Raw genomic sequence first — 26704 nt, 5'->3', positions numbered from 1 at the left:
GCATATAAACAGCATATAGACAGCATATGACAGGGATCTAAAAACCAGTTCACTATATCCGCCAGTTCGTTATAAGCCTGTTCGTTATAAACATAGTTTACTGTAGTTGTAAAAATTCTCAGAAAAATATGAATGTAATCGGCCACCACACTCTGAATAGGATTTATGAGGGTGGTGTTCTGGGCCATGATGTAGGACCATGTCTTGACTGTAGGACTACATCGTGGCTCTCGGCTATCTATACACATACACAACTTGAGGTAATAACACACCGGTAACCCGTTCACTTCATGTTTCGACGGTAGCGAGCTGACATGTTGCCTAGAGGCAAGACTACAGTTTGGCCACTTACCAGTTGTAAGAAGTTTTGATGTGTTATTTCTGAAGTATTGGAACATTTTAGGTTCATGCAACTCAATTTTGCTTGTTTGCATGTGCCTCGGATTATAACAACCAAGGCATATTTATAATAATATTGTAATCTAGGCTTGATACACACTGGCTTCTAATCTAATCAAGCTGGCAATTGGTATTTTGTAACTCACTCACACTCGAAAGGTATTTCATGCATGATTTAAAACCACACAGAGCCGTTGATGTACTGTCCCTTTATGTAACTGGTAATGAATAAGAAATATATGTATTTGCTGTCTGCCAACGTATACATGGTATACAGACAGCTAGACTCACACAACAATCTACAAATGCCTATATGATACTCTTAGTAACTGTGGCTTGCTATATATGTTTTTGAAAAGTACTAAAATTCTGTGTATATTTCTTGGGAGAACTGACTGACCATGCTGACAGATTGTTAGCAATTGCCTATAACTGAACATGACAGTGACACTCACTTAGACTACTGGGCACCCTGGGGCCCCTCGAGTGCACATTGCAAATATTGTGACTAAAACAGAAATCATGTTCAAAGTAGTATTCAACACTAAACCCAACTAAAACTATATAAAAATATATAAGGTGTATGGATTATTTATTAAGCGTAATGGAAACATCACTGGCTACACTTCAGATGACATTAATCATGTTGATTTCTGTCAATTATACGTAATCAGTATTTGATTCAAATCAGAGGGCATGCATGTAATGGTAACTCAGATCGTAAAGATAAGTCCAACATGTTCATAAGGAAGAGAATATATGGATGTCCACTTCTTTATTATGAGGAACACAATGTTTCGGAGTATATGCTTACTTGTTCATCAGGTGAATGAATGCCATGAGGCAGAGAGCATATATATGTACAGGTAAGGACACCAAAATTAATAAGATACCAAAAGGTGGAAAATAACAAAGGGTAGAAACTAGCAAAGGAAGCCAACAGATGATTGGCGCTGATAGGTGATTAGCAATAGACAATGGAAGCAAACACTTTACAGTAATTAGCGCTGAAGGTATGGAAGCCAGTACTTAAGTTATCATAGATAAGTAATAGGTAATGGACACTGGGCAAACGGGAGGCCGGGGGTAATTAGCACTGATAGAATGGACATAGCAAAATGTTCATGTTTTCAATACACACAACAATACATAATCACGAGTAACATGTTTCTTATATACATTTGATGGAGTCATAATTTTGATCAGAACAAGTTGTAAAACCATTTGATGCGTACATAGTGCAGACAATTTGGGATCAAATTGATGAAATGATACCTATTGATACAGGATAAGGTGAGGTGGAATAGGGGGGTTTAACGACACGTCCAAGATTACCGATATAGCGATGTGCATGCATGTGTGTGTGGCTGCTTGTACTAGTCCTGATTAATGCCGATTTATAGTGCAAGCCCACTGAGATACCATGCCTCAGTTTAACATGAATACCCCACTCAGACACAGTATACTGACTCCAAGCCGACCAGTCCTTGTTTTAGCCCCTTAATGTCGAGCGCCATACAGGGTAACAACAAGTACCATCTTTTAACGTCTTTTGGTATGACGTGGCCAGGGATCGAACCCTGGACCTTCCGCTCTCCGGTCGGACGCTCTACCTCTAGACCACTGAGGCGGTCCGACACAGGATGAAGCATATCATTTATTGTTTCATTTAGTTGGATCTGATGTATCCAGTCTTTAGTCGTAGTCTCGTACAACATGATGGTCGTTTGTTTCAGGTATCCACTCAACAATTACACATTTGGAACGAAGGAGCCCCTGTATGAGAAGGACAGCTCGGTGCCCGCACGCTTCCAGCGGATGAGGGAGGAGTTTGAAAAGATCGGCATGCGTCGCTCTGTGGAAGGGGTGCTCATTGTACACGAACATGGCCTCCCTCATGTTCTACTCCTACAGCTTGGAACTACATTCTTCAAACTGTACGTGTGAGAAAATAACAAATTAGACTAACACATAGCCACTCTGTTCAGAGAAGTAGTTCACAGAGAGAAGATGCCAAGTTGAAATCGCTACACATGTGAAAATCTTTCACTTACCTGTTAGCACTTAGCTTTTCCTGGACCCTGTGATGTCCATTTGATATAGATGATGTAACATCTCTATGGAAAGATTTTGATTGTGCTGCAGTGATTTTTAGTTTTCTTGAAGATTGACAATGGTTTATTCTATTTGACTACAAGAAAATCCCATTCACTCTCATTACAATGTTCAGTTGTACATATAAGATTCAATATTCTAAAAGTATTACCGTATTCGACGTGATAAATGCCCACAGCGATATTTGCTAATATATTGGCAAGTGAAAAATACCAATTAGCACCCCTTCCGATTGATCAATGTACACAACACTTATTTATTTGTGTATAATATGCACTCGTGTGTTACATGCACCCTTAATTATGGGCAATTAAATTCTGAAAAATGTATCTCTCATATATAAACATTTCAGGCTGTCAGCATAAACCACAAAATTTATCTTTCACCCCCTTTTTTTTTTCCACCAAAATAATATTCTAATGAGAGCCCCCTATTTCTAATTTTGAGATTGCCCTGGGCACTTATTACGTCGAATACGGTACAAGTTTCTTTATCAAGTGTTTATTATGTATGTTATTTAACCTAAGATCTACTCAAAAATACATTCACAAATGATGTTTCCCTTTGAGATTGAAACACACCCTTTATACAAGATTGAGAGAGTGGAGACATGGTCTATGATAGTGTGCTGGTTGTACTAAGTGATCGGGGTGACACGTTATGCTTACCTCATGTGTCGATACGTATGACAACAATCGGGTCATGATACAATATGTATCGCGATACACTATTTGAATTATTGAGTACAATTCTCAGTGCGCCTTCTGGCCCTGGCCAATGTAAGTTTGTTGATATTAACCTGTTTGTTTTCAACGTACATCACTGGTTATTTGAGGCTTGTTTTGATAGATCATATTAATTCAGCATTTTGTTTTGTTTCGGTAATGTAGTGTTAACCTGTGTAGTTATCAGACTGGGTTAGTACAAAACATAGTTAATACTATTTTAGAACTTGATTCAGAATTAAGAAATGAATCAGTACACAGGTAAACATATGGTGTATTAGGTAGTTTATGGTCAGGTTGGCGCTGACAATGCCGTGGTCTATCAGGACACCTTATTAATGCTTACTTGTCACCTCTCTCCGCCAGACCTGGAGGGGAGCTGAACCCCGGGGAGGATCAGGTCGATGGTCTCAAGCGGTTACTGACAGAGGTGAGTACTACCACTGTTTGAGTTCTTATGGGGACAATTGTGTCAGAAACGTCAGAAACCTATGATTGTGAATTCGGATCCTGGTTCACCTTGATTATGTTTCAAGGTTTGTCAGCACCATACCCGTGCTTGAGGGTTTCACCAAAGTGGTAAATGTCTGAGACCTGCACCACTTCAGGCTTTCCTCAAACATCAAGCTGAAATGCTGTGATATAACTGGAATGCTGTTCAAAGCAGCGTTAAACCCAACTCAGGCACTCACTGTTGATGGGGACGTTCGACAAGAGTGAGGGAATGGGTTGGCTTGAACACCACTTTGAACATTGTTTCAGTTATCACAGTGATGCATACATTAGACCTTTACCACTTTGGTGCAACTCATGAGCATGGTTCTGACAAACCAAGGATCATAATCAGGTTGAATTATCGGATCCTGGCACACCAAAGACATGAAACTCTTTGAATGTTTAAATCCTCCAGTAAACTATCTTAAAAGACAATTCTTCAAATGTATCTGTTTTCCATGACATAGAAATATGATTGCTGCAAAAGTATGGTGACAGTCTGTACAGCTTAAACTCAGTTAACCCTGTTCATTTATTGGTATTCCGGTATTCCGGGTATCCCATCCCAGTTTAGTGACACTGATATAGGCTAAGATTATGTCTGTTTGGTTGTCACCACATGGTGTGATAATTATATGTGGACAAGAATTTGAGGTGACTCTGTTAGTGTGACTTTAACCATGTTGCTGTCATTACCTCCCCTGTCACATCAAGGGAGGTAACACTGTATGATACGTAATTTGGTTTAACCATTGCTTTGCTTGAGTGAGGATATACCATGCCTGGCTGAATGAGACTGAAGCATGTTGCCTTTCAGTTATCTGTAGACAAGTAAACTATCCACTAGAAACTAAAGTCAAATATGTGAGCTTACTTTGATAGAATGCATATCGTCTCCAGATATCTCGAATTCCTCCCAACACATCCTCCCAACATGTCCTCCAAACATATCCTCCTAACATGTCCACCAACATGTCCTCCCAACTTGCCCTCTCAACATGTCCACCAACACGTCCTCCCAAGATACACTCCTAACATGTTCCCCCAACATGTCCCCCCAACATGTCCCCCCCTCCCAACACGTCCCCCCAAACTCGTCCCCCCTCCCAACATATCCCCCCAACACATCCTCCCAACACGTCCTCTTAACATGTCCCCCCCTTTCAACACGTCCCCCCCCTCCCAACATGTCCCCCCTCCCAACATATCCCCCCAACACGTGCTCCCAACATATCCCCCCAACACATCCTCCCAACACGTCCCCCCAAACTCGTCCCCTCTCCCAACGTATCCCCCCAACACGTCCTCCCAATATGTCCCCCAACACATCCTCCCAACATGTCCCCCCCTCCCAACCCATCCCCCCAACATGTCCCCCCCTCCCAACATATCCCCCCTCCCAACATGTCCCCCCAACACGTCCTCCCAACATATCCCCCCAACACGTCCTCCCAACATGTCCCCCCAACATAGGCCCCCAACACGTCCTCCCAACACTTCCTCCCAACATGTCCTCCCAACATGTGCCCCCAACATATCCCCCCTAGCATATCCCCCCCAACATATCCCCAAAACATATCCCCCCAACACGCTCTCCCAACACGTCCCCCCAACATATCCCCCAACACGTCCCACCTACATGTCCCCCTAACACGTCCTCCCAACATGTCCCCCCCAACATGTCCCCCCAACATGTCCCCCCCCAACATATCCCCCCAACACGTCCCCCCAACATGTCCCCCCAACACGTCCTCCCAACATATCCCCCCAACACGTCCTCCCAACATGTCCCCCTTACATATCCCCCCAACATGTCCCCCCTCCCCACATATCCCCCCTCCCCACATATCCCCCTCCCACATATCCCCCCAACACGTCCTCCCAACATGTCCCCCAACACGTCCTCCTAACATGTCCCCCCAACACGTCGTCCTAACATGTCCCCCAAAAATGTTCCCCCAACATATCCCCCCTACACGTCCTCCCAACATGTCCCCCCAGCACCTCCTCCCAACATGTCCCCCCAACACGTCCCCCCTCCCCACATATCCCCCCTCCCCACATATCCCCCTCCCACATGTCCCCCCAACACGTCCTCCCAACATGTCCCCCAACACGTCCTCCTAACATGTCCCCCAAACACGTCCTCCTAACATGTCCCCCAAACATGTTCCCCCAACATATCCCCCCAACATATCCCCCCTACACGTCCTCCCAACATGTCCCCCCAGCACCTACCCCCAACATGTCCCCCCCAACATGTCCCCCCCCCAACATATCCCTCCAACACGTCCTCCCAACATGTCCCCCAAACATATCCTCCCAACATGTCCCCCCAACACGTCCTCCTAACATGTCCCCCAAAAATGTTCCCCCAACATATCCCCCAACACGTCCCACCTACATGTCCCCCTAACACGTCCTCCCAACATGTCCCCCCCAACATGTCCCCCCAACATGTCCCCCCCCAACATATCCCCCCAACACGTCCCCCCAACATGTCCCCCCAACACGTCCTCCCAACATATCCCCCCAACACGTCCTCCCAACATGTCCCCCTTACATATCCCCCCAACATGTCCCCCCTCCCCACATATCCCCCCTCCCCACATATCCCCCTCCCACATATCCCCCAACACGTCCTCCCAACATGTCCCCCAACAATTCCTCCTAACATGTCCCCCCAACACGTCGTCCTAACATGTCCCCCAAAAATGTTCCCCCAACATATCCCCCCTACACGTCCTCCCAACATGTCCCCCCAGCACCTCCTCCCAACATGTCCCCCCAACACGTCCCCCCTCCCCACATATCCCCCCTCCCCACATATCCCCCTCCCACATGTCCCCCCAACACGTCCTCCCAACATGTCCCCCAACACGTCCTCCTAACATGTCCCCCAAACACGTCCTCCTAACATGTCCCCCAAACATGTTCCCCCAACATATCCCCCCAACATATCCCCCCTACACGTCCTCCCAACATGTCCCCCCAGCACCTACCCCCAACATGTCCCCCCCAACATGTCCCCCCCCCAACATATCCCTCCAACACGTCCTCCCAACATGTCCCCCAAACATATCCTCCCAACATGTCCCCCCAACACGTCCTCCTAACATGTCCCCCAAAAATGTTCCCCCAACATATCCCCCCTACACGTCCTCCCAACATATCCCCCCTACACGTCCTCCCAACATATCCCCCCTACACGTCCTCCCAACATATCCCCCCTACACGTCCTCCCAACATATCCCCCCTACACGTCCTCCCAACATATCCCCCCTACACGTCCTCCCAACATGTCCCCCCAGCACCTCCTCCCAACATGTCCCCCCCCCCCAACATATCCCTCCAACACATCCTCCCAACATGTCCCCCAAATATGTTCCCCCAACATATCCCCCCTACATGTCCTCCCAACATATCCCCCCTACACGTCCTCCAAACATATCCCCCCTACACGTCCTCCCAACATGTCCCCCCAGCACCTCCTCCCAACATGTCCCCCCCCCCCCCCCCCCCCCCCAACATATCCCCCCAACACGTCCTCCTAACATGTCCCCCAAAAATGTTCCCCCAACATATCCCCCCTACACGTCCTCCCAACATATCCCCCCTACACGTCCTCCCAACATATCCCCCCTACACGTCTTCCCAACATATCCCCCCTACACGTCCTCCCAACATATCCCCCCTACACGTCCTCCCAACATATCCCCCCTACACGTCCTCCCAACATATCCCCCCTACACGTCCTCCCAACATGTCCCCCCAGCACCTCCTCCCAACATGTCCCCCCCCCCCCCAACATATCCCTCCAACACGTCCTCCCAACATGTCCCCCAAACATATCCTCCCAACATGTCCCCCCAACACGTCCTCCCAACATGTCTCCCCCAACATATTCCCCCAACATATCCCCCCCAGATGTCCCCTCTCTCTCTTTCATGTGGAAGTTTGAATGTGTCATATCTCCATAATGGTTGTCTACCATTGATGTGATACTCTTTTGATAAGACCTGACAATGTACTGTATAAATCGACATCCAATGTCTTACCAATTGAAATCCAGATTTCCACTTGTAATCTTTGCCAAAAGGATTAAGCCATTACAGATATCTCTCGTTCTCTCATTTCAAACGAACACGCTTATAACAAACTGACCAATATAACAAACTTATATTTTAGTCCCGACAATTTGTTGTATAAATGGTGTATATATGCTTATAATGAACTACGGTTATTACGAACTAAAATTAGTGGTCCCTTCGAGTTTGTTATAACCTTCATTTACTGTAACGTCCTTGATTGAAGCAGCATTTCATTGCTGTGCATCAGGTAATACACCAATCTGTGTGATGTCTGAACAACATAGTTATGAAATATGCTGCAAATCTTTCAACGTGACTTTCTGTTGCAGACACTGGGGAGACAAGATGGAGCCCCTATGGACTGGTTAATTGAAGACACAATTGGCAACTGGTGGAGACCGAACTTCGAACCCCCACAGGTGAAGCGTTATGATCAGCTCAAGTAGTTGTGTAATTGTTGGAACACAGTAACCATGTTTGGTACATTGCATTGTAAAAGTGTAGTATATACTGTAGCCCAATATGCAATGTCCTTTTAACGTTGTAAATATTGTGAAGACAACCTGATTTTCCTAATAGGATTTTACAAGAACATAATAGTTAATTCTTTGAACTTGTTGAATACAACACATGGTACGAGATCAAAGTTTACTGGATTGAAGAAAAGAAATTTCTTTATCTTTGTTAGAATGTTTAGAATATTTTAGAGTGTAGAACTGGTGGGAAATCTTATGCCAGATCAAGCACGGATTTATGCAGTGTGTGAAATAGTTTCAAAGTCTCCTAACACAAGTCTGTAGGACAGCTGGACAAAACTTGTACAAACTACGTGTACACACAAGTAGGGTCAGTGAGGGGGCTTTGACTGGCCTACTGTACAGGCTGAATTTCTCATGTGGGGTAGTCAGTGGAATCTTAAACACAGATGTATTGTCAGGGATTTATTTAGACTTGCTCAGATTCGCTAAATTTCAACAAGCCAGTTTGTGATGCAGTGAGATGTGATTTTTATTACTTGCTTTACCAATATAAGCCCAAATTACACAACTGTGGAAGCAAATAAATAAAAGAGTGGGAACGATTCTTTTATCTATCGGCCAGGCCTGTTAACTAATTTTAGTAATTTCAACGAAAGCCAGTAGGTAAAGGGAAGTAACTCTTTAACATTTCACTTCCATCACTGGCAATAACATTCTTTGTTACAAATATCTGAAAAACCAAGTCCCTAAAGTAAAAGCCTGAGCATTAGGCAAGGAGAGAGGCAGTCATTTTGCACACTGCATTTATGAAGCAGAATTCCAACTTTAGGTTACTGTTTTATAACATAACCTCTTTGAGAGTCAATTAGAAGTTGGGGTGCTAAGTAAGGATAAGATATATGGATGAGCAACTTCTTTATTACAATTAGGAGCAACGTTTCGGTATAGGTTCTAACATCGTTATCAAGCACAGAGTGTGGTTGACAAGCATAACAAGGTAGGAGGCAGTGTTTAAAGAGTTGAGTAGATTAGGATGTAGTTACACTGGAGTGGAGAAGCCTGTTATGTACACACAAGGGTGAACATCTTAATCGGTGATGCCAGTAGTATAAACAAGAGGATTATGACTGATTGGGGTCTTTGATGAGTTGATGGTACGCAGCGGGTTAGTGATAGCCTTGATCATCATGCTCGATCACCACTACCCCGAACAGCTGGTACAACAGACAATACAGAACATTGCCAAGAAAACCCAGAAATCTCCCAGTCAACAATCTGCACCCTTTGTGATCAGCCTCCCCCACTTTGGAACAGTTAGCCACAAGATCCAGAGACTCTTAAAGAAACAGGCCAACATTGATGTAGTTTTCAAGAGACGTCATACCATTCAGAACACAATTAAAGCCACAGGGAAACCACAATCCAGCCACAAACTAGAACCATCAGGAGCAGTGTACTACATTTCATTTCAGTCAATAAACTACAAGAAGCCATCAACATCAAAAGACTAACCATCAATCAACCATGATCAATTCTAGTACATACCTGCTGCATACCATCAACTCATCAAAGACCCCAATCAGTCATAATCCTCTTGTTTAAACTCCTGGCTTCACCGGCTAAGATGTTCACCAGGGCGGGTGGGTAGCCTAGTGGTTAAAGCGTTCGCTCATCACGCCGAAGACCTGGGTTCGAATCCCAACATGGGTACAATACGTGTAGTCGATTTCTTCTGGTGTCCCCTGCTGTGATATTGATGGAGTATTTCTAAAAGCGACGTAAAACCATACTCTCTCACTCACTAATATGTTTACCCTTTGTGTATAAAACAGGCTTCTCCACTCCACTCCAATCTACTCAACTCTATAAACACTGCCTCCTACCCGTACATATACCTGTGAACATCACCTGCTTGATTACGGTGTTAGAACCTACGACGAAACGTCGCTCCTAATTTTAATAAAGAAGTCGTTCATCCATATATCTTACCCTCCCTTGTTTCATTCCAGTATTATTGTTGAATTGTATGACTTAGGTATATTTTGAGAAATTGTAAGAGTTGTCAAAACTGATGCATTTTTAAGTAATGGAAGTATGTCATTGTTTGTTTTTTCCAATGCCTTGACACCTTTGTTCATTAACAGTACCCGTATGTGCCCGCACATGTTACTAAGCCAAAAGAACGCAAATGGTTATTCTTGGTACAATTACCGGAGAAAGGTAAGACAGGTGTCGTTTCTTCTTTCACATGTTGCTTGACTTTAGTTTGCTTTCTTATCTCGCAGTATCCCTTTGTGCCACCTCATATAACCAGACCCAAAGAACACAAAAGCTTATGCTTGGTGCAACTGCCAGCCCAAGGTATGTACCATAGGTTTTACACCCTCCTTAGACGGAATAACTCACACTCAACTCACCCTTTCCTTCTATTGGTGAGCTGCCTGAATCTCAGGATGTCATTTTTGGCCTTATACCATGGATATGTCCAGGATAGAGGACAACTACACCAAGACATGACAACCTTGGATAGTATTGGCAAGATGATTGAAAACGCAGCATGTCATTTTTGGCAGTTACCATACCATGGCTACTCAGACATTGCTGACAACCACACAGAGACACGACACTGCTTCCTTTACTGGCCAGTTGATTGAAAATCAGCATGTAATTCTTTGCCTATTATTATGGTTACGTGAAGAAAAAGGAAATATATCATGGACTTGTAAAACCTCTTTCTTGTATTGGTGAGATTATTGAGAATCCACTGCTATTCTTGGATCTGTTACCATGGATACCTGAAGGATAATTTAAAACTACTAGGTTCGGTCACACTCTTTTGCTGTCTTACATCAGCGAAATGTTCTTCTTGGCCTGTTACCATGGAGACATAAGGAATGTGAGGTGAGATGAAATGGGGATTTAACGTCGCATCCAAGATTATAGCACTTATATAGCGACGTGCATGTACATGTGTGTGTGTGACTGCTTGTACTAGTCCGGATTGATGCTGATGTTATAGTGCTAGCCAATAGAGACACCATGTCGCAGTTTAACATGAATTCCCCACTCAGACACAGTATACTGACTCCGAGCCGACCAGTCCTTGTTTCAGCCCCTTAATGCTGATCGCCAGACAGGGTAACAAGAAGTACCATCTTTTAACGTCTTTTGGTATGAAGCTTCTGGGGATTGAACCCCGGACCTTCTGCTCTCCGGGCGGACGCTCTACCACTAGACCACTGCGGCGTTCCATAAGGAATAAGAGAAAGTTGAACCGACAGTTGATAAAAACTGAATACAGGAATATGTAAACAGGAAGATGCACAAAAGAGAGGATTTTTGTGATAAAACTACATTCACTTACAACATGTATAACTTTCCACAAGTTGGACTAGCATAAAGGGGCCAGTTCACATATAAATGTGATCAAAGGAGTTCGTCATTAGTCTCAGTGTCTGTTGTTATTTAGTGTTCTGGAATGTTCCTTTTACTTAAATTTTCATTTTGCTTGTTTTTTTTAATATATTTTCATTTGCATGTTTTGATTTGTTACTTAATCAGCATGGCTGCCCACAGGGCTTAAACACAGCAGCAAGCTCCTGTGACAGACTGACATATTGCCACATTCTTATATGTGGTCACACCTTAATACTTCACACATTCTTAATACATCACCCATTCTTAGAACTTCACCCATTCTTAGTACTTCACACATTCTTAGTACTTCACACATTCTTATAACTTCACACATTCACATTCTTATAACTTCACACATTCTTATCTCTTCCCACATTCTTAGTACTTTACACATTCTTAGTACTTCACACATCCTTAGTACTTCACACATTCTTGTATGGTCACATCTTAGTTCTTCACACATCTTATAACTTCACACATTCTTATAACTTCACACACTCTTATAACTTCTCACATTCATAGTACTTCACACATTCTTATAACTTCACACATTCTTATAACTTCCCACATTCTTATCTCTTCCCACATTCTTAGTACTTCACACATTCTTAGTACTTCACACATTAATTCATCACACATTCTTATGCAATATAACACTGGTTTGCATGGCTCAGGCTCTTTAGGCTGCTGTAATATTGCTGTAATATTGCTGACCGGTTCTAAAACTGTGTTCACTCACTTTCCAAACAGACAGAGCTGCAGATGGTGTGGATTGTTGCTCACTCTATCAGCCACTGGTTTGTCTGTCCAGACACTATGACACTGTTATTTTGCTGGAATATTGCTGACCTCGGGGTAAAATTACAAACAACATAAACAACAAACAAGTGTTCTTGTCCACCGACACCTTGGCTGCCGACACTAAGATAGCTATTGACTGCCCTGTCTAGTGTCTTATGTCTTATTTCTGGTGACTGTTATCTGATGTCGGTTTTGTTGTCAGCTTTATTCGCAGTACCTAGGAACTACAAGCTTGTCGCAGCACCATTGTTTGAGTTGTATGACAACGCAGCAGGCTACGGTCCCATCATCTCAAGTTTACCACAAGCTCTGGGCAGGTCAGTGTTCACCATTGGGCGCATGCGGCTCCGACTACAGAACTTACAAAATCACCTTTGAGACTTCATGATGTTGTTTATTACAATATTTCAAAATGAAATCCCACAAAGATCAAAAGATAAAAAATATTAATGTATTTAACAAATGATTAAGGTCAGTTGTTTGGTCGGAATCACTTCACTTTTTTTGTTTTCCTGTTGTGAAACAGGCTTGCACTATTCATACTGTTAAAGGGGCACTGATCTAACGCAATTCCCCAGGACTGGTTGTTGCCTTTGTTATTGTTTTTCCCCAGTGAATACCCGGATGTATAGCAGAAATCTAGACTAGTTCGCGACCTCTGCTGCGCCATTCGTAAGCGCATTAGTCACTTTTATGGGTAGTAATAAGGGCGTATGGTCACATTGATCAACAAAATGAAATACAGTTTTCGAGATAATAAGGAAATGTAGGTATCTTTGTGAGTAGCATCGGTAATGGTGACGAAGTTTTGATAAGTCACTTGCTTGGTTATTTTGCGATTTTCGTTTACACTATTTTGACTTGCAACACAAAGTATATATTTCACCTGAGCATATGCTTTTTTTATAGTGTGCATATTTTTTTACTGTCAAATGTGTAACAAATTTATTAAACGTCTAATATTCAGTTATTTTACAAAGTGACTGAAAAACATTTCCATCTGTATTATTATGACAACGAATTCCAAACATTTTGATGTTTAATGTCATCACCAAGAGACTGAAAATGTAACGTTGAAAAGTACATTTCTAAGTTGTTTGGCTTCTAATCCAACATAATAATCTGTTGTGTTGTTTGTAGGCCTTTTTGATCGTCTTGATCAATCTGGACAGATTTTTTAGTCAAAATGACTGAAATATTTACACATTTTATAAATTGCCTGAGAGAATCACATTTTAATAATTGACGGTAATATATACACGCTTACAAAGGAAAAGACCTGTGACAACAACGTCTATCGCGCATTGAAGAATTTCCCAACCAAGACGTAGAGAAACAAGAACGAATCGGTTCAAATGAAGGAAAACAAAATGCAGATATCATAATTACAACCTACCAAATTTATGTGTATAAGTTTTAGGCAGCTTCCTTGTTCGAGGAATGTATCCGTGAATATCCACACAAAGGAACAATATCCCACTCGTCTGCAGCTGTACAAAGAAACTTATTCGATGTCACGTGTCTCAGTAACAATCAAATATTTTTAAAGATATATATCGTTTCGGGATATTATAACCCGTGTCGTTTCTCAACTGATCGCTTGGATTGTTTCAGGTGTTTTACATAGGTGTCAAGTCTCAATGGTCGGCTGAGAAAGCCCACGTGACAACTATTTTCATAGCGTCCACGGTTCCTATAAATTCCATTGAGTGATAGATAACAATGATCAATCAATCAACGTATTATCAGTTAACCCTTTGAACAAAGTATGTTGTTTTTACATCGGCACTTCGCGCCATGATATGAGTGTATTCCCTTTGTTTTAGTAAACCTAAACATGTAAACACTCACTCTTGACATATCCACTGTGCAAGATAACAGTGATTAATCAATTAACGTATTTTCTGTTAATCCTTTGATGACTAGGAACGATCCGTTGATTTACAAAAAAAAGTAAATCAACTGATCATTCATCTCTTGCTGGGCTGCCACGTGCATATTACATAACACACATTTCACCTCACTTCAAACCTGGATTTAGATTGAATAATTACCCCAGACACAATAAATGCCAAATGGGAACCTTTGTCAGGTAATATAAGTGGTGCTACCACTAACTGTACCTGTAATAAATTCATTAATTGAGCATCAAGTGAATGACGACAAATACACAAGTGTAGGGTTATACGAGAAAACGTGGATGACAACAAGGGAGTAGTAATCGTATTATCGACGCAAGCCGAAATCCGAAAATGCTTTCACTGCATGGATACTGTTTTTAGTATTAAACTATAACCATCTGGGGTATTTCCAAATGTCGACATCCGATGAGCTCTGTTTGTTTAGGCTGAAGAAATGAATTAACATGCGCCCTTTGTCGAAATCTTTATAGATCACAGTTAACCAATCAGTGTTCAAAAATGCGTAAAACAAATATTGCCTCCAGCCTCCAAGTTTATTTAGCTGTCCTTGCAGACGGTACCCCAGTCTCTGGTCACGCTCAGTTGCGTTGCGTATCATCCGGGTACTCACGGGGGAAAAACAATAACAAAGGCAACAACCAGTCCGTTAGATCAGTGCCCCTTTAAGTTCATTTTTTGATGTGTAGTTTTGTGGAACAGTGGATTTCATTGATACTAGTCTATGCAGGAATTGTGGTGGAATCAATGGCCATGTTTTCTCAGTGTTTAAACAGGTTGATGATATTAGTTTGAAATGAATACCATGCACAGCCTATAATGAAAGCCTTCATATAACATAGTGTTGAACAGTGGCCCATTCCTTCAGGACAAAAGTTGACCATAAGTATTGTAGAATCAATAAATTGGAATTTTATTTTGCAAAAAATGAGTTTAGATTGTGTATGCAGTGAATAAATTTAGATTGTCATAAATGTCATCATTTATTATTCACTGTGAAGATCTGGGTTAGAATAGGTCTTCAGCAACCCATGCTTGCCGTAAAAGGCGACTATGCTTGTCGTAACAGGCGACTAATGGGTTCAGGTTGTCAGGGTCGCTGACATGGTTGATGCATGTCATCGATCCCAATTGCGTGGATCAATGTTCATGGTATCAATCACTGGATTGTCTGGTCCAGACTCGATTATGATGCGCCTCAATCGATGTTCATGATATCAATCACTGGATTGTCTGGTCCAGACTTGATTATGATGAGACTCAATCGATGTTCATGATATCAATCACTGGATTGTCTGGTCCAGACTCGATTATTTACAGACTGCCGTCATATAGCTGGAATATTGCTAAGTGCGGCGTTAAACAACAAACAACAAACAAACAAACATCATTTATTATTAATGTCATGAACTCCTATCAGCATATCTAAATAGAGAATTGGTGATAAAGTTCATCAGGCAAAAAGCATCTGTAGAATACTCTTGCCATCAAATAAAATGACCACAACCATTTTTGAGCCATTAGTATATTTATTTCCAAGAAAAATACTGTTTTGTTTTGTCAGCTTTTGAGTGAGGCTGCCAACCTATATGCAATTCTGATTTTGGTAAAATTGGTATTTTACAGATATCACATGCCAAAAGCGTACGATGATTTTGATTTTAAAAACATTTTAATCCTATGTTTTTCTAACAGTTTGAAAGGGACATAACTCTTACTGCATTGCGAGGGATTGTAATTGGCATTGCTGGGATTACCTCCCATACACCAAGATAGTCGTGAATACATGTGTTGTAAAGGAGGCTTTTCTGGGACAATCTGCCAACACACTTTATGATTCAGAGTTTTAGAGTATGTTGATGTTGATAGTTTATCCATTGGTTTTGCTGATGGAAAGATGTTCGTCTTGCAATCCATGTTTACGGTGGAGAATTCTCAACCAGTCAATAAATGACTGTGTTGAACATGTTGGTTTGCTGGTGATGAAAGAAATAGTGTCATTTTGACTGACAGGTTTATTTTGAACAAGTATGCAGATATCAATGTAGCTGTAACTTTGCTTTTGACTCTGACATTTTGAGGAGTAGATAACGCTTTGTAAAGCTAACAACGCTCTTACATGGGTTTACCTGCTGCATGATTTGTCTGTGCGGTCTTTAAGTTTGATTCCACCAGTGTGACTCCTGCCTCAACAGTTCATTGGATAAACCCCACAACCACCATCTCTGGTATGGTAGACAACACCAGATATGAATGACATTTATCGTCATAAAAGGTTAAGATTAAATAGCTGTGCCACAATATGTGGCGAGAGTTATCGTCGATGAATAGTAGCCAATCACATATAAGAAAATACAATAACTGCTTAACGATTGGCCTAGCATTCGGAATTCCTGTATGACGTAGTGAGGAAATCCCCACACATGTTGATTTTTATCTATATCTAATACAATTGTGGATGTATAATTGGAGACCGATATCATTTTCTAATAGTGAAAGAGACGACCTAAGGTAAAAAGTAGGACATATTTACTTTTTCATGACTGTATTAGTATGCTTTCGAATTTAATTGCATTCCTGATTTTTATTGGTTTAGCTGTACATACACCAATAAGGCCCTTATCTGGAGCACTGCTCTGATTTCACTCGAAATATGCCATATTTCCATTTCCATGAGAATACACTTTTTAAATATATTATCCATAGAACAGAAATAATGGTTGATCCAAGTAAGGTTTGTTGAAATTAGTTTCTTGTTTCTCATGAACCAGTCGGCCCTAGACTTGCATCTCCCTCTCATATTATTGTTGTTTTTAAGCTCTGTGACAAAAGCACTTTTCCAAGTCATTTTGGGGGGCACCAGATTTTGCAACCACTGTGCCATTCCTAGCAGGTGTTGCCATGGCACCAGTCCTTGTCTGCATATCTGGAGCTGCAGAGGGCTTGGCCCAGATTGGACAAATGGTAGTACATTCAAGTCGGTTTACTTTTATAAATTTATAACCTACCAAATAATAAAATAGAGTATTTTATTGGCTGGCCATTAAAGCAGAAATATCCAACATAAGGCTGCATACACAATTGTTTAGTGAACATTGTTTTAAGAAGTTAGGAGGGGAGTATGACTCTTGTATTTTTTAATTGAAAACAAAACTGATGCCAAGAATTCCAAACACATCCGGTCACAGACTTCACTTTGCTCTGTAATACATTTCCAGTTGTCAGGCATATCATTATATGGATAACAGGGTATGCTTTATTAGATGCAGGAAATTTAAAAACTATTGTATTAGTTGCAATAAAAATGACGGACACTCAGGATTTACAGAGACACCAGTGCCCGAGAAACGTTTCCATTTTATTTTAGCCTAATGAGTCAGTGTTACGCCACATTAAGCTGTCTGGGTCCTACTTTTATTGCCTGTATGGCCGAGTGTGGTGTTCTCTGCCATCAAATGACTGCGGATCACCAGGGTTTGTGATCACTCAGCATCAGTAGCATTGCAGTTACTTTATACTGGGGTGGGTGGGTGGGGCACATACATGTCTTTTTCACCTACCTGTTAGTTGTTTAATGCTGTACTCAGGAATATTCTAGATTGTGACAGTGGCATGTAAATAATCGTGTCTGGACAATCCAGTAATTGATATTATGAGCAATTTAAGTCTGATCTGCATCTCGAATATGAATATAATCAAGGACTTCTGTCAGCCACAAAATACTGCTGCATCATTACGTTGTGTTTTGTCTGGGGTTTTCATCTAAACAAATCTAAATTTCTTAATTGAATGGTAGAGAAATGAAACCAAATCGTTTTAAAACGCTGACATTTGGTAGACTTAAGAAGCCCCACATTCTTCTTTCAGTTTGGGCACTCAAACTCTTTCAGGGTTCATTTGAATTGACCTTGTACTGGATGTGTGGGACACATTGTTGTGGATGTATGGGGGCACATTGTACTGTATGTATGGGGCACATTGTAGTGGATGTGTGGGATACATAGTGGTGGATGTATGGGGCACATTGTAGTTGATGTATGGGAAACATTGTACTGGATGTGTGGGACACATAGTGGTGGATGTATGGGGCACCTTGTGGTGGATGTATGGGGCACCTTGTGGTGGATGTATGGGGCACCTTGTGGATGTATGGGACACATTGTACTGGATGTGTGGGACACACTGTGGTGGATGTATGGTACACATTGTGGTGGATGTATGGGGCACCTTGTGGATGTATGGGACACATTGTACTGGATGTGTAGGACACATTGTGGTGGATGTGTGGGACACATTGTACTGGATGTATGGGACACATTGTGGTGGATGTATGGGGCACCTTGTGGTGGATGTATGGGGCACCTTGTGGTGGATGTATGGGGCACATTGTGGATGTATGGGACACATTGTACTGGATGTGTGGGACACATTGTGGTGGATGTATGAGACACATTGTACTCTATGTAGGGGGCACATTGTACTGGATGTGTGGGATACATAGTGGTGGATGTATGGGGCACATTGTAGTTGATGTATGGGACACATAGTGGTGGATGTATGGGGGCACATTGTACTGGATGTGTGGGATACATAGTGGTGGATGTATGGGGCACATTGTAGTTGATGTATGGGACACATAGTGGTGGATGTATGGGGGCACATTGTACTGGATGTGTGGGATACATAGTGGTGGATGTATGGGGCACATTGTAAGTTGATGTATGGGAAACATTGTAGTGGATGTGTGGGACACATTGTGGTGGATGTATGGGACACCTTGTGGTGGATGTATGGGGCACATTGTGGATGTATGGGACACATTGTACTGGATGTGTGGGACACATTGTGGTGGATGTATGGGACACATTGTACTGTATGTATGGGGCACATTGTAGTGGATGTGTGGGATACATAGTGGTGGATGTATGGGGCACATTGTAGTTGATGTATGGGACACATAGTGGTGGATGTATGGGGGCACATTGTACTGGATGTGTGGGATACATAGTGGTGGATGTATGGGGGCACATTGTACTGGATGTGTGGGATACATAGTGGTGGATGTATGGGGGCACATCGTACTGGATGTGTGGGATATATAGTGGTGGATGTATGGGGGCACATTGTACTGGATGTGTGGGATACATAGTGGTGGATGTATGGGGGCACATTGTAGTGGATGTGTGGGATACATAGTGGTGGATGTATGGGGGCACATTGTACTGGATGTGTGGGATACATAGTGGTGGATGTGTGGGACACATTGTAGTGGATGTGTGGGATACATATTGCTGGATGTATGGGGCACATTGTACTGTATGTATGGGGCACATTGTAGTGGATGTGTGGGATACATAGTGGTGGATGTATGGGGCACATTGTAGTTGATGTATGGGACACATTGTAGTGGATGTATGGGACATATTGTGGTGGATGTATGGGACACCTTGTGGTGGATGTATGGGGCACCTTGTGGTGGATGTATGGGGCACATTGTGGATGTATGGGACACATAGTGGTGGATGTATGGGGCACATTGTGCTGGATGTATGGGGCACCTTGTGCTGAATGTGTGGGGCATCTTTTGCTGGATGTATGGGGCACTTTGTGCTGGATGTATGGGGGCACCTTGTAGATGTATAGGGCACATTGTGCTGGATGTATGGAGCAGCTTGTGGTGGATGTATGGGGCACCTCTTGCTGGATGTATGGGTCACCTCTTGCTGGATGTGTGAGGCACATTGTACTGTATGTATGGGGCACCTTGTAGATGTATAGGGCACATTGTGCTGGATGTATGGGGCACATTGTGCTGGATGTATGGGGCACCTTGTGCTGGATGTATGGGGCACCTTGTGCTGAATGTGTGGGGCACCTTGTGCTGGATGTATGGGGCACCTTGTGCTGAATGTGTGGGGCACCTTGTGCTGGATGTATGGGGCACCTTGTGCTCAATGTATGGGACACCTTGTAGATGTATAGGGCACATTGTGCTGGATGTATGGGGCACCTTGTGCTGGATGTATGGGACACCTTGTAGATGTATAGGGCACCTTGTGCTGGATGTATGGGACACCTTGTAGATGTATGGGGCACCTTGTGCTGGATGTATGGGGCACCTTGTGTTGGATGTATGGGGCACCTTGTGCTGGATGTATGGGGCACCTTGTAGATGTATAGGGCACATTGTGCTGGATGTATGGGGCACCTTGTGCTGGATGTATGGGGCACCTTGTGCTGGATGTATGGGTCACCTTGTGCTGGATGTATGGGGCACCTTGTGCTGGATGTATGGGGCACCTTGTGCTGAATGTGTGGGTCACCTTGTGCTCGATGTATGGGGCACCTTGTGCTGGATGTATGGGGCACCTTGTGCTGGATGCATGGGGCACCTTGTGCTGGATGTGTGGGGCACCTTGTGCTGAATGTGTGGGGCACCTTGTGCTGGATGTGTGGGGCACCTTGTGCTGGATGTATGGGGCACCTTGTGCTGGATGTATGGGGCACCTTGTAGATGTATAGGGCACATTGTGCTGGATGTATAGGGCACATTGTGCTGGATGTATGGGGCACCTTGTGCTGGATGTATGGGACACCTTGTAGATGTATAGGGCACATTGTGCTGGATGTATAGGGCACCTTGTGCTGGATGTATGGGACACCTTGTAGATGTATAGGGCACATTGTGCTGGATGTATAGGGCACATTGTGCTGGATGTATAGGGCACATTGTGCTGGATGTATAGGGCACATTGTGCTGGATGTATAGGGCACATTGTGCTGGATGTATAGGGCACCTTGTGCTGGATGTATGGGACACCTTGTAGATGTATAGGGCACATTGTGCTGGATGTATAGGGCACATTGTGCTGGATGTATAGGGCACATTGTGCTGGATGTATGGGGCACCTTGTAGATGTATAGGGCACATTGTGCTGGATGTATGGGGCACCTTGTGCTGGATGTATAGGGCACCTTGTGCTGGATGTATGGGTCACCTTGTGCTGAATGTGTGGGTCACCTTGTGCTGGATGTATGGGGCACCTTGTGCTGGATGTATGGGACACCTTGTGCTCGATGTATGGGGCACCTTGTGCTGGATGTATGGGGCACCTTGTGCTGGATGTATGGGGCACCTTGTGCTCGATGTATGGGGCACCTTGTGCTGGATGTATGGGGCACCTTGTGCTGGATGTGTAGGGAACTTTGTGCTGAATGTGTGGGGCACCTTGTGCTCGATGTATGGGGCACTTTGTGCTAGGTGTATGGGGCACCTTGTGCTGGATGTATGGGGCACTTTGTGCTAGGTGTATGGGGCACTTTGTGCTGGATGTATGGGACACCTTGTGCTGGATGTATGGGGCACCTTGTGCTGAATGTGTAGGGCACCTTGTGGATGTGTGGGGCATATTGTGCTGGATGTATGGGGCACCTTGTGCATGATTGAGGGGATTGGATTGACACAGTAACTACAGAGTATGAATAATGCCTTTTTAACTGGTTTTCCACTGTGAGTGAGTGAGAATTGTGTGAGTGAGCAAGCGAGTGAGAATTGATTCTAATATGTTTTGCATTGATGGAGCTACAAACTACATAAACGTAATAACATTGAAGTCAATTCGTATGAATATTAACTTCATAGACTGCTTATTTAATCATTAACACAAAACAACCGTAGACAACTATACAAGATCAGTCACATTGTCAGGGCAATAATGCAACACAAGTTCCACCGATTCTATTATCAGCCAGTCAGGAAGCAGTAGTTGGTGTCACCTATTGTTTCCCTGGCAAGACAAATTGCTTGGTTAGCCAAGCAAATGCTATAGAATCACTTGCATTTTTTTAATTCAGCAATATTACAGCTGTAATATGACATGCTGTAAATAATCGAGTCTGGACCAGGCAAACCAGTGACTGATAGCATGAGCAACAATCCATGCCGTTACTGCATTCAGCCATATCATAGAGTCTGACTGTAGCCAACAGTCACCAAGCTTGCAGGATTACAGTTTTACCCCAAACTCTCCATTAGATCAGTCAAGAGTGAAGATTTATTGCAAGAACTTCTTCTTGTCATCATTTTCGGTTATCTTATATCATTTCACTTCTGCGGTACATTCGCTCGTCACGCCGAAGACCTGGGTTTGATTCTCGACATGGGTACAATGTGTCTAGCCCATTTCTGGTGTCCCCCGCCGAGATATTACTGGAATATTGCTAAAAGCAGCATAAAACCATACTTACTCACTCACTCTGTGATATGAGACAGAAATTGAAATTCTTGTGGAATATTCTAGATGTGTTTTGTTGTACAACCACTGTAAGATGTAGATGTACTCACTATTTGTTGATCCTCATGACTTCTTGTTCTGTTCACTTACTTCTTGTTCTGTGGATGCCTAGTCTGGAAGGCTGCAGTCTGTGTGTTTTAGTGCTGTCGTTTCCATGCTTCTGGCAGTGTGCTCTCAGATTTATAATGCTGTTTCTTATTTTTTGTTTACCGGTACATTCTCATTGTTTTATGTTGCTGATCCCTTGTGTATTGTAGACATGACAGTTTTTTGTTGCAGTCTGTCAGTTTTCATTGGAAGGCCTGATAGTATATGTTGCACAAACAACAAAATGGTGCCAGATTTCTGCTGTTGGTGCCGTTATTGCTGTTTAAACATCATAGAATTGTATAGCAGAGCAGTTGCTTTTTCAGAAGTTTTTGTTTGCTTACAAGAAAAGTCCCCAATCTTCAGAGGCCTTTGATATGCTTTGTCATTAAAATCAATCTTGATTTGTCTGCTGAACATATCTTTTGAAAAATAAACACCTCGTTGAAGTTGAATTTAAATGCCATACTGCTACGTCATTCATTAATTCCCAATGTAAACAGCCCCAAAAGGATATTAATTTGACTGTAATTATGGAAACATTGGTAGGCTTTGTTTACTTTTCCCGGCATTGTTCTGAGGAAACTTGGGACATTTTCTTCTTTTGGCAGTTTGTGACTCACAGACTGTTGAACAGCCCACTGTAAGGCCTCTCCATGCGCAAAACAACACCATGATTGCTTTAACAGATGCATCTGTTTGCTTACAGAAAATACTCCAGAACTTGTAATATAAGGTTCACATTCTTGCCCATTGTGCTGTGTGATTCCTCAGCACAACCAATACTCATTGTGAAGATGTCTGCTTTGATGTCGGCCATTGTCCTCGTGGGTAAGGTTGCGGAGGGGGAGGACTGCCTCGGATTGCCCCGTGGCTGGATGAACGGGCACATTGCAGGTCTAAGATAATCTGTATCATTGTGATTGTCGAACATGCAGGATGTAAGTGAGTGGTGTCCCTTGGACGGGAAGGATCAAAGAAAACAATGAGTCTTCCTGCACGAGACAGCATTGTCAGAGTCAGGTTTCTGGAATCAAATCTGAGGCAGCGTCATTAGGCTGTGTAATATTTCTTAATGTGATGTTTGTCTAATCTTTTCGTGTTTGATGTTTACATAGACAGATTGAATTTATTTTGTCTGCAGCATCTGCTTTGCAATATTTTTTTTTAGATCATTTGACTTATTGCTTTGAGTTTCTGATTAATTAATAAGAAAATGTTCCTCTTGGACTAACATATTTTAAAGTAATTATCACGTATCTAGGACGTTTTTGTCATGTTCATAGCATTTATTTGTGGGTCAGATTTGAAATAAGGAAGTTTGTTGACATTTTGCAATACTTTTTTGGCCATGCAGTGATAATTTATGTTCCATAACTATTGTACCCAAATCTTGACGGAAACAAATTATATTGACTCAGAAGGGATTCGCAGCAATATTCAGTTTACCCTATTCTTGACAAGAATTCTGGCGTCCCCTGTCGTGATATTACTGGAATATTGCTAACAGCGGCGTAAAACCATACTTACTCACTCACTCTTTCTTGACAGGAAACATAAATGACCTGTAATTAAAGTAAATATCCAATCTTACAGTACAACACTACACCATTTTATTGCTTTACAAGACCCTCAAATTTCCTGAAAGGACCCCTGAGTTTACTTGTGGTGTCTCCTGGACCTGTAGTTTTGTAGGTCAAGGTATATAGCAGGCATGCTCCACCGCCTCGCTGCATCCAGCTACAAGGGCCTTCCATCAGTGTTTTACATGTATTTTATAAAGATACCTCCAGTGATGTGACATTTGGCCCATTTCTCAGTGACCATGGTACTGCAAGGAAATGTTGCCATTTTTACGTTTGTCTTTTCTGTGCAAACTGTATTATGTAACACTCAACACATGGAGATGATAATTATTATTTTTCAGGATGGCGATGCATATATTGACAGCAATGAAAGTTCATTGCTTTCCTGATTTTCTATCAAAGTTGGTGAAATTTTGTGATTGTCTTTGCCCATCATCTAGAGAGAAAATTGTATCTGTCAGGGATGTTTGCATTTGGGGACTTGGATGTAGTTATGACAATGTTCAATCTGAAGTGTCTGTCATCAGCGTTATTGTGTGCGACAGGACAAAGATGCCTAGCTTGTCTCACATTGGTTCCATTTGAGGGCTGCTGTAAATATTTTGGTTTGGCATCGAAGTGACGTCCCTGTTTGTCCATGTTGTTGCCGAGTGTTTTCTTTTTCGTCCATGATTCATTCCCAGATGTTCCCTGTGAGCAAATATGGCCATTACGGGATGGACGTAATGGTCAGATGATATCATGTGACAGTCGTAGTTTGCATCGCAGTAATTTAGATGGAGCACTGTTCCTGACATGGTGTCAGAGTTTTCGTTAATTGAAGCAAAGGGTGGCCGTAAGTGGTGTTTGACAGATTTTGCCTTCTGACAGTTTGAGAGCTATCGTGTCTTTGATATGCGGTGATAGATTTTGGTGTGAAAATATTAATATTTTTCAAATTTGCGATGAAATGAATTTGAAACATTTTTTGTCTTTTTTTTTGTTAAATTAAAAAAAGCTGTTAATGATGTTCGTCGTCTCATATGTTACATCCTTAGATTTCAGAAATGCAGGTTTATTTTCTTTTGGAAAATGTCTTCACTTTGGCTTCTCAACATGATCAAGTTGCAGTACAGAAGTCAGGGTCGTGCACAATGTCCAAACTCTGTTCCTGTCAAACTCCTGACCTAACAAGTCATCCTTTCAAGGATGTAGCTCGCCTATTTCAATATTTCAGAAAACGTTAAGTATGAAATATAAACATACATTAGCTAATGGAGGATTTTATTTAATGATTATATTCAGCTCAATGAAAGACTGCTTACACTGTTTTGATAATAATGGTAGGTTTGTTACATATGTGATTCACAGGAAGTATGAATGTTTGGTTGCACTTTAAATTATGTGTGTGTTTCATCAAGTCTTGGATCCAATCAACTATGAAGGGAACCCACCATACAGTGATGAAACGCCAGTAATTAATTTATATTAGCCTTTTCTGTAGCTACATATCACTCCTGATTACAAACTTCCCCGAAGTGTAATAAAAAGGGTTAATCTCGTAATTATTTAAGAAAATGTTAAAAGAATGTGTGTTTTTTTTAATATATTAATAAGAATTGGATCCAAATTTATATTAAACAGTTTAATTTGTTTTTACAGGTTGATAGGGTAGTCAACATGATCAAGTACAAGCCTAAGACAGTGATGTTTCTATGTTCAGAACTCGCTGCACATAATTGATATGGCCTTACCTATTACCTGTAACCTCAAACCAGGTGAAACGTTTGTGGCCAGCATAATGCAAAGCAGGCAGGAAGCAAAGAGAAAAAAAATGATTTGTGACAAATTACAAAGAAAAAAGTTTATTACAAGTTTTTAAAAGTTTTTTTGTTGTAGATAATGGTTATATTTAAGGCTGGTTATAACACTTTCAAAGCAAAATGGGGGCTGTGGGGTAGCCTAGTGGTTAAGGTGTTCGCTCGTAACGCCAAAGGCTTGGGTTCAATTCCCACATGGGTACAATACTTGGAGCCCATTTCTGGTGTTCCCCATGATACTGCTGGAATATTACAAAAAGCCATAAAATCGGTACTTATTTACTCACTCCGGAACAAAATGTTTTTGAAGTAAAAGGTACAAATTTGCAAATAATAACTTGTTGAATTATTCATATTTTCAGTCGTATAAGGTTTTGTTGAAGTTTCTCTTTCACTTAAAGAATTCAGGGCACGGTCGTCTGTTGGCCTGAATTTAGTAAAAACACAACAGTCTACGGACAATCTCATTATCCTGTCATCCCCGTGATCAGTACATA

The 26704-nt window shown here is 42.3% G+C and overlaps 1 protein-coding gene across 2 annotated transcripts in view; it reads left to right on the top strand.

Annotated features, from left to right (window-relative positions):
* LOC124138969 (cleavage and polyadenylation specificity factor subunit 5-like) overlaps window positions 1-26704 on the top strand; it is a 57452-nt gene that overhangs the window by 2570 nt on the left and 28178 nt on the right. The window contains exons 2-6 of one of the 2 annotated variants that reach the window (XM_048398886.1): window positions 2136-2336; window positions 3606-3669; window positions 8155-8244; window positions 10590-10665; window positions 12725-12839. In XM_048398886.1, coding sequence (XP_048254843.1) covers window positions 2136-2336; window positions 3606-3669; window positions 8155-8244; window positions 10590-10665; window positions 12725-12839 — 546 coding nt within the window. Of the gene's footprint in view, window positions 1-2135; window positions 2337-3605; window positions 3670-8154; window positions 8245-10448; window positions 10525-10589; window positions 10666-12724; window positions 12840-26704 lie in introns of both variants that reach the window. The other variant, XM_048398885.1, reaches the window with a different exon arrangement.

Source organism: Haliotis rufescens, unplaced genomic scaffold (assembly GCF_023055435.1).
Source record: "Haliotis rufescens isolate VD_foot unplaced genomic scaffold, xgHalRufe1.0.p SCAF_19, whole genome shotgun sequence".
In the NCBI taxonomy this organism is placed as follows: domain Eukaryota; kingdom Metazoa; phylum Mollusca; class Gastropoda; order Lepetellida; family Haliotidae; genus Haliotis; species Haliotis rufescens.
This window is presented reverse-complemented; position numbering and strand designations above follow the sequence as displayed.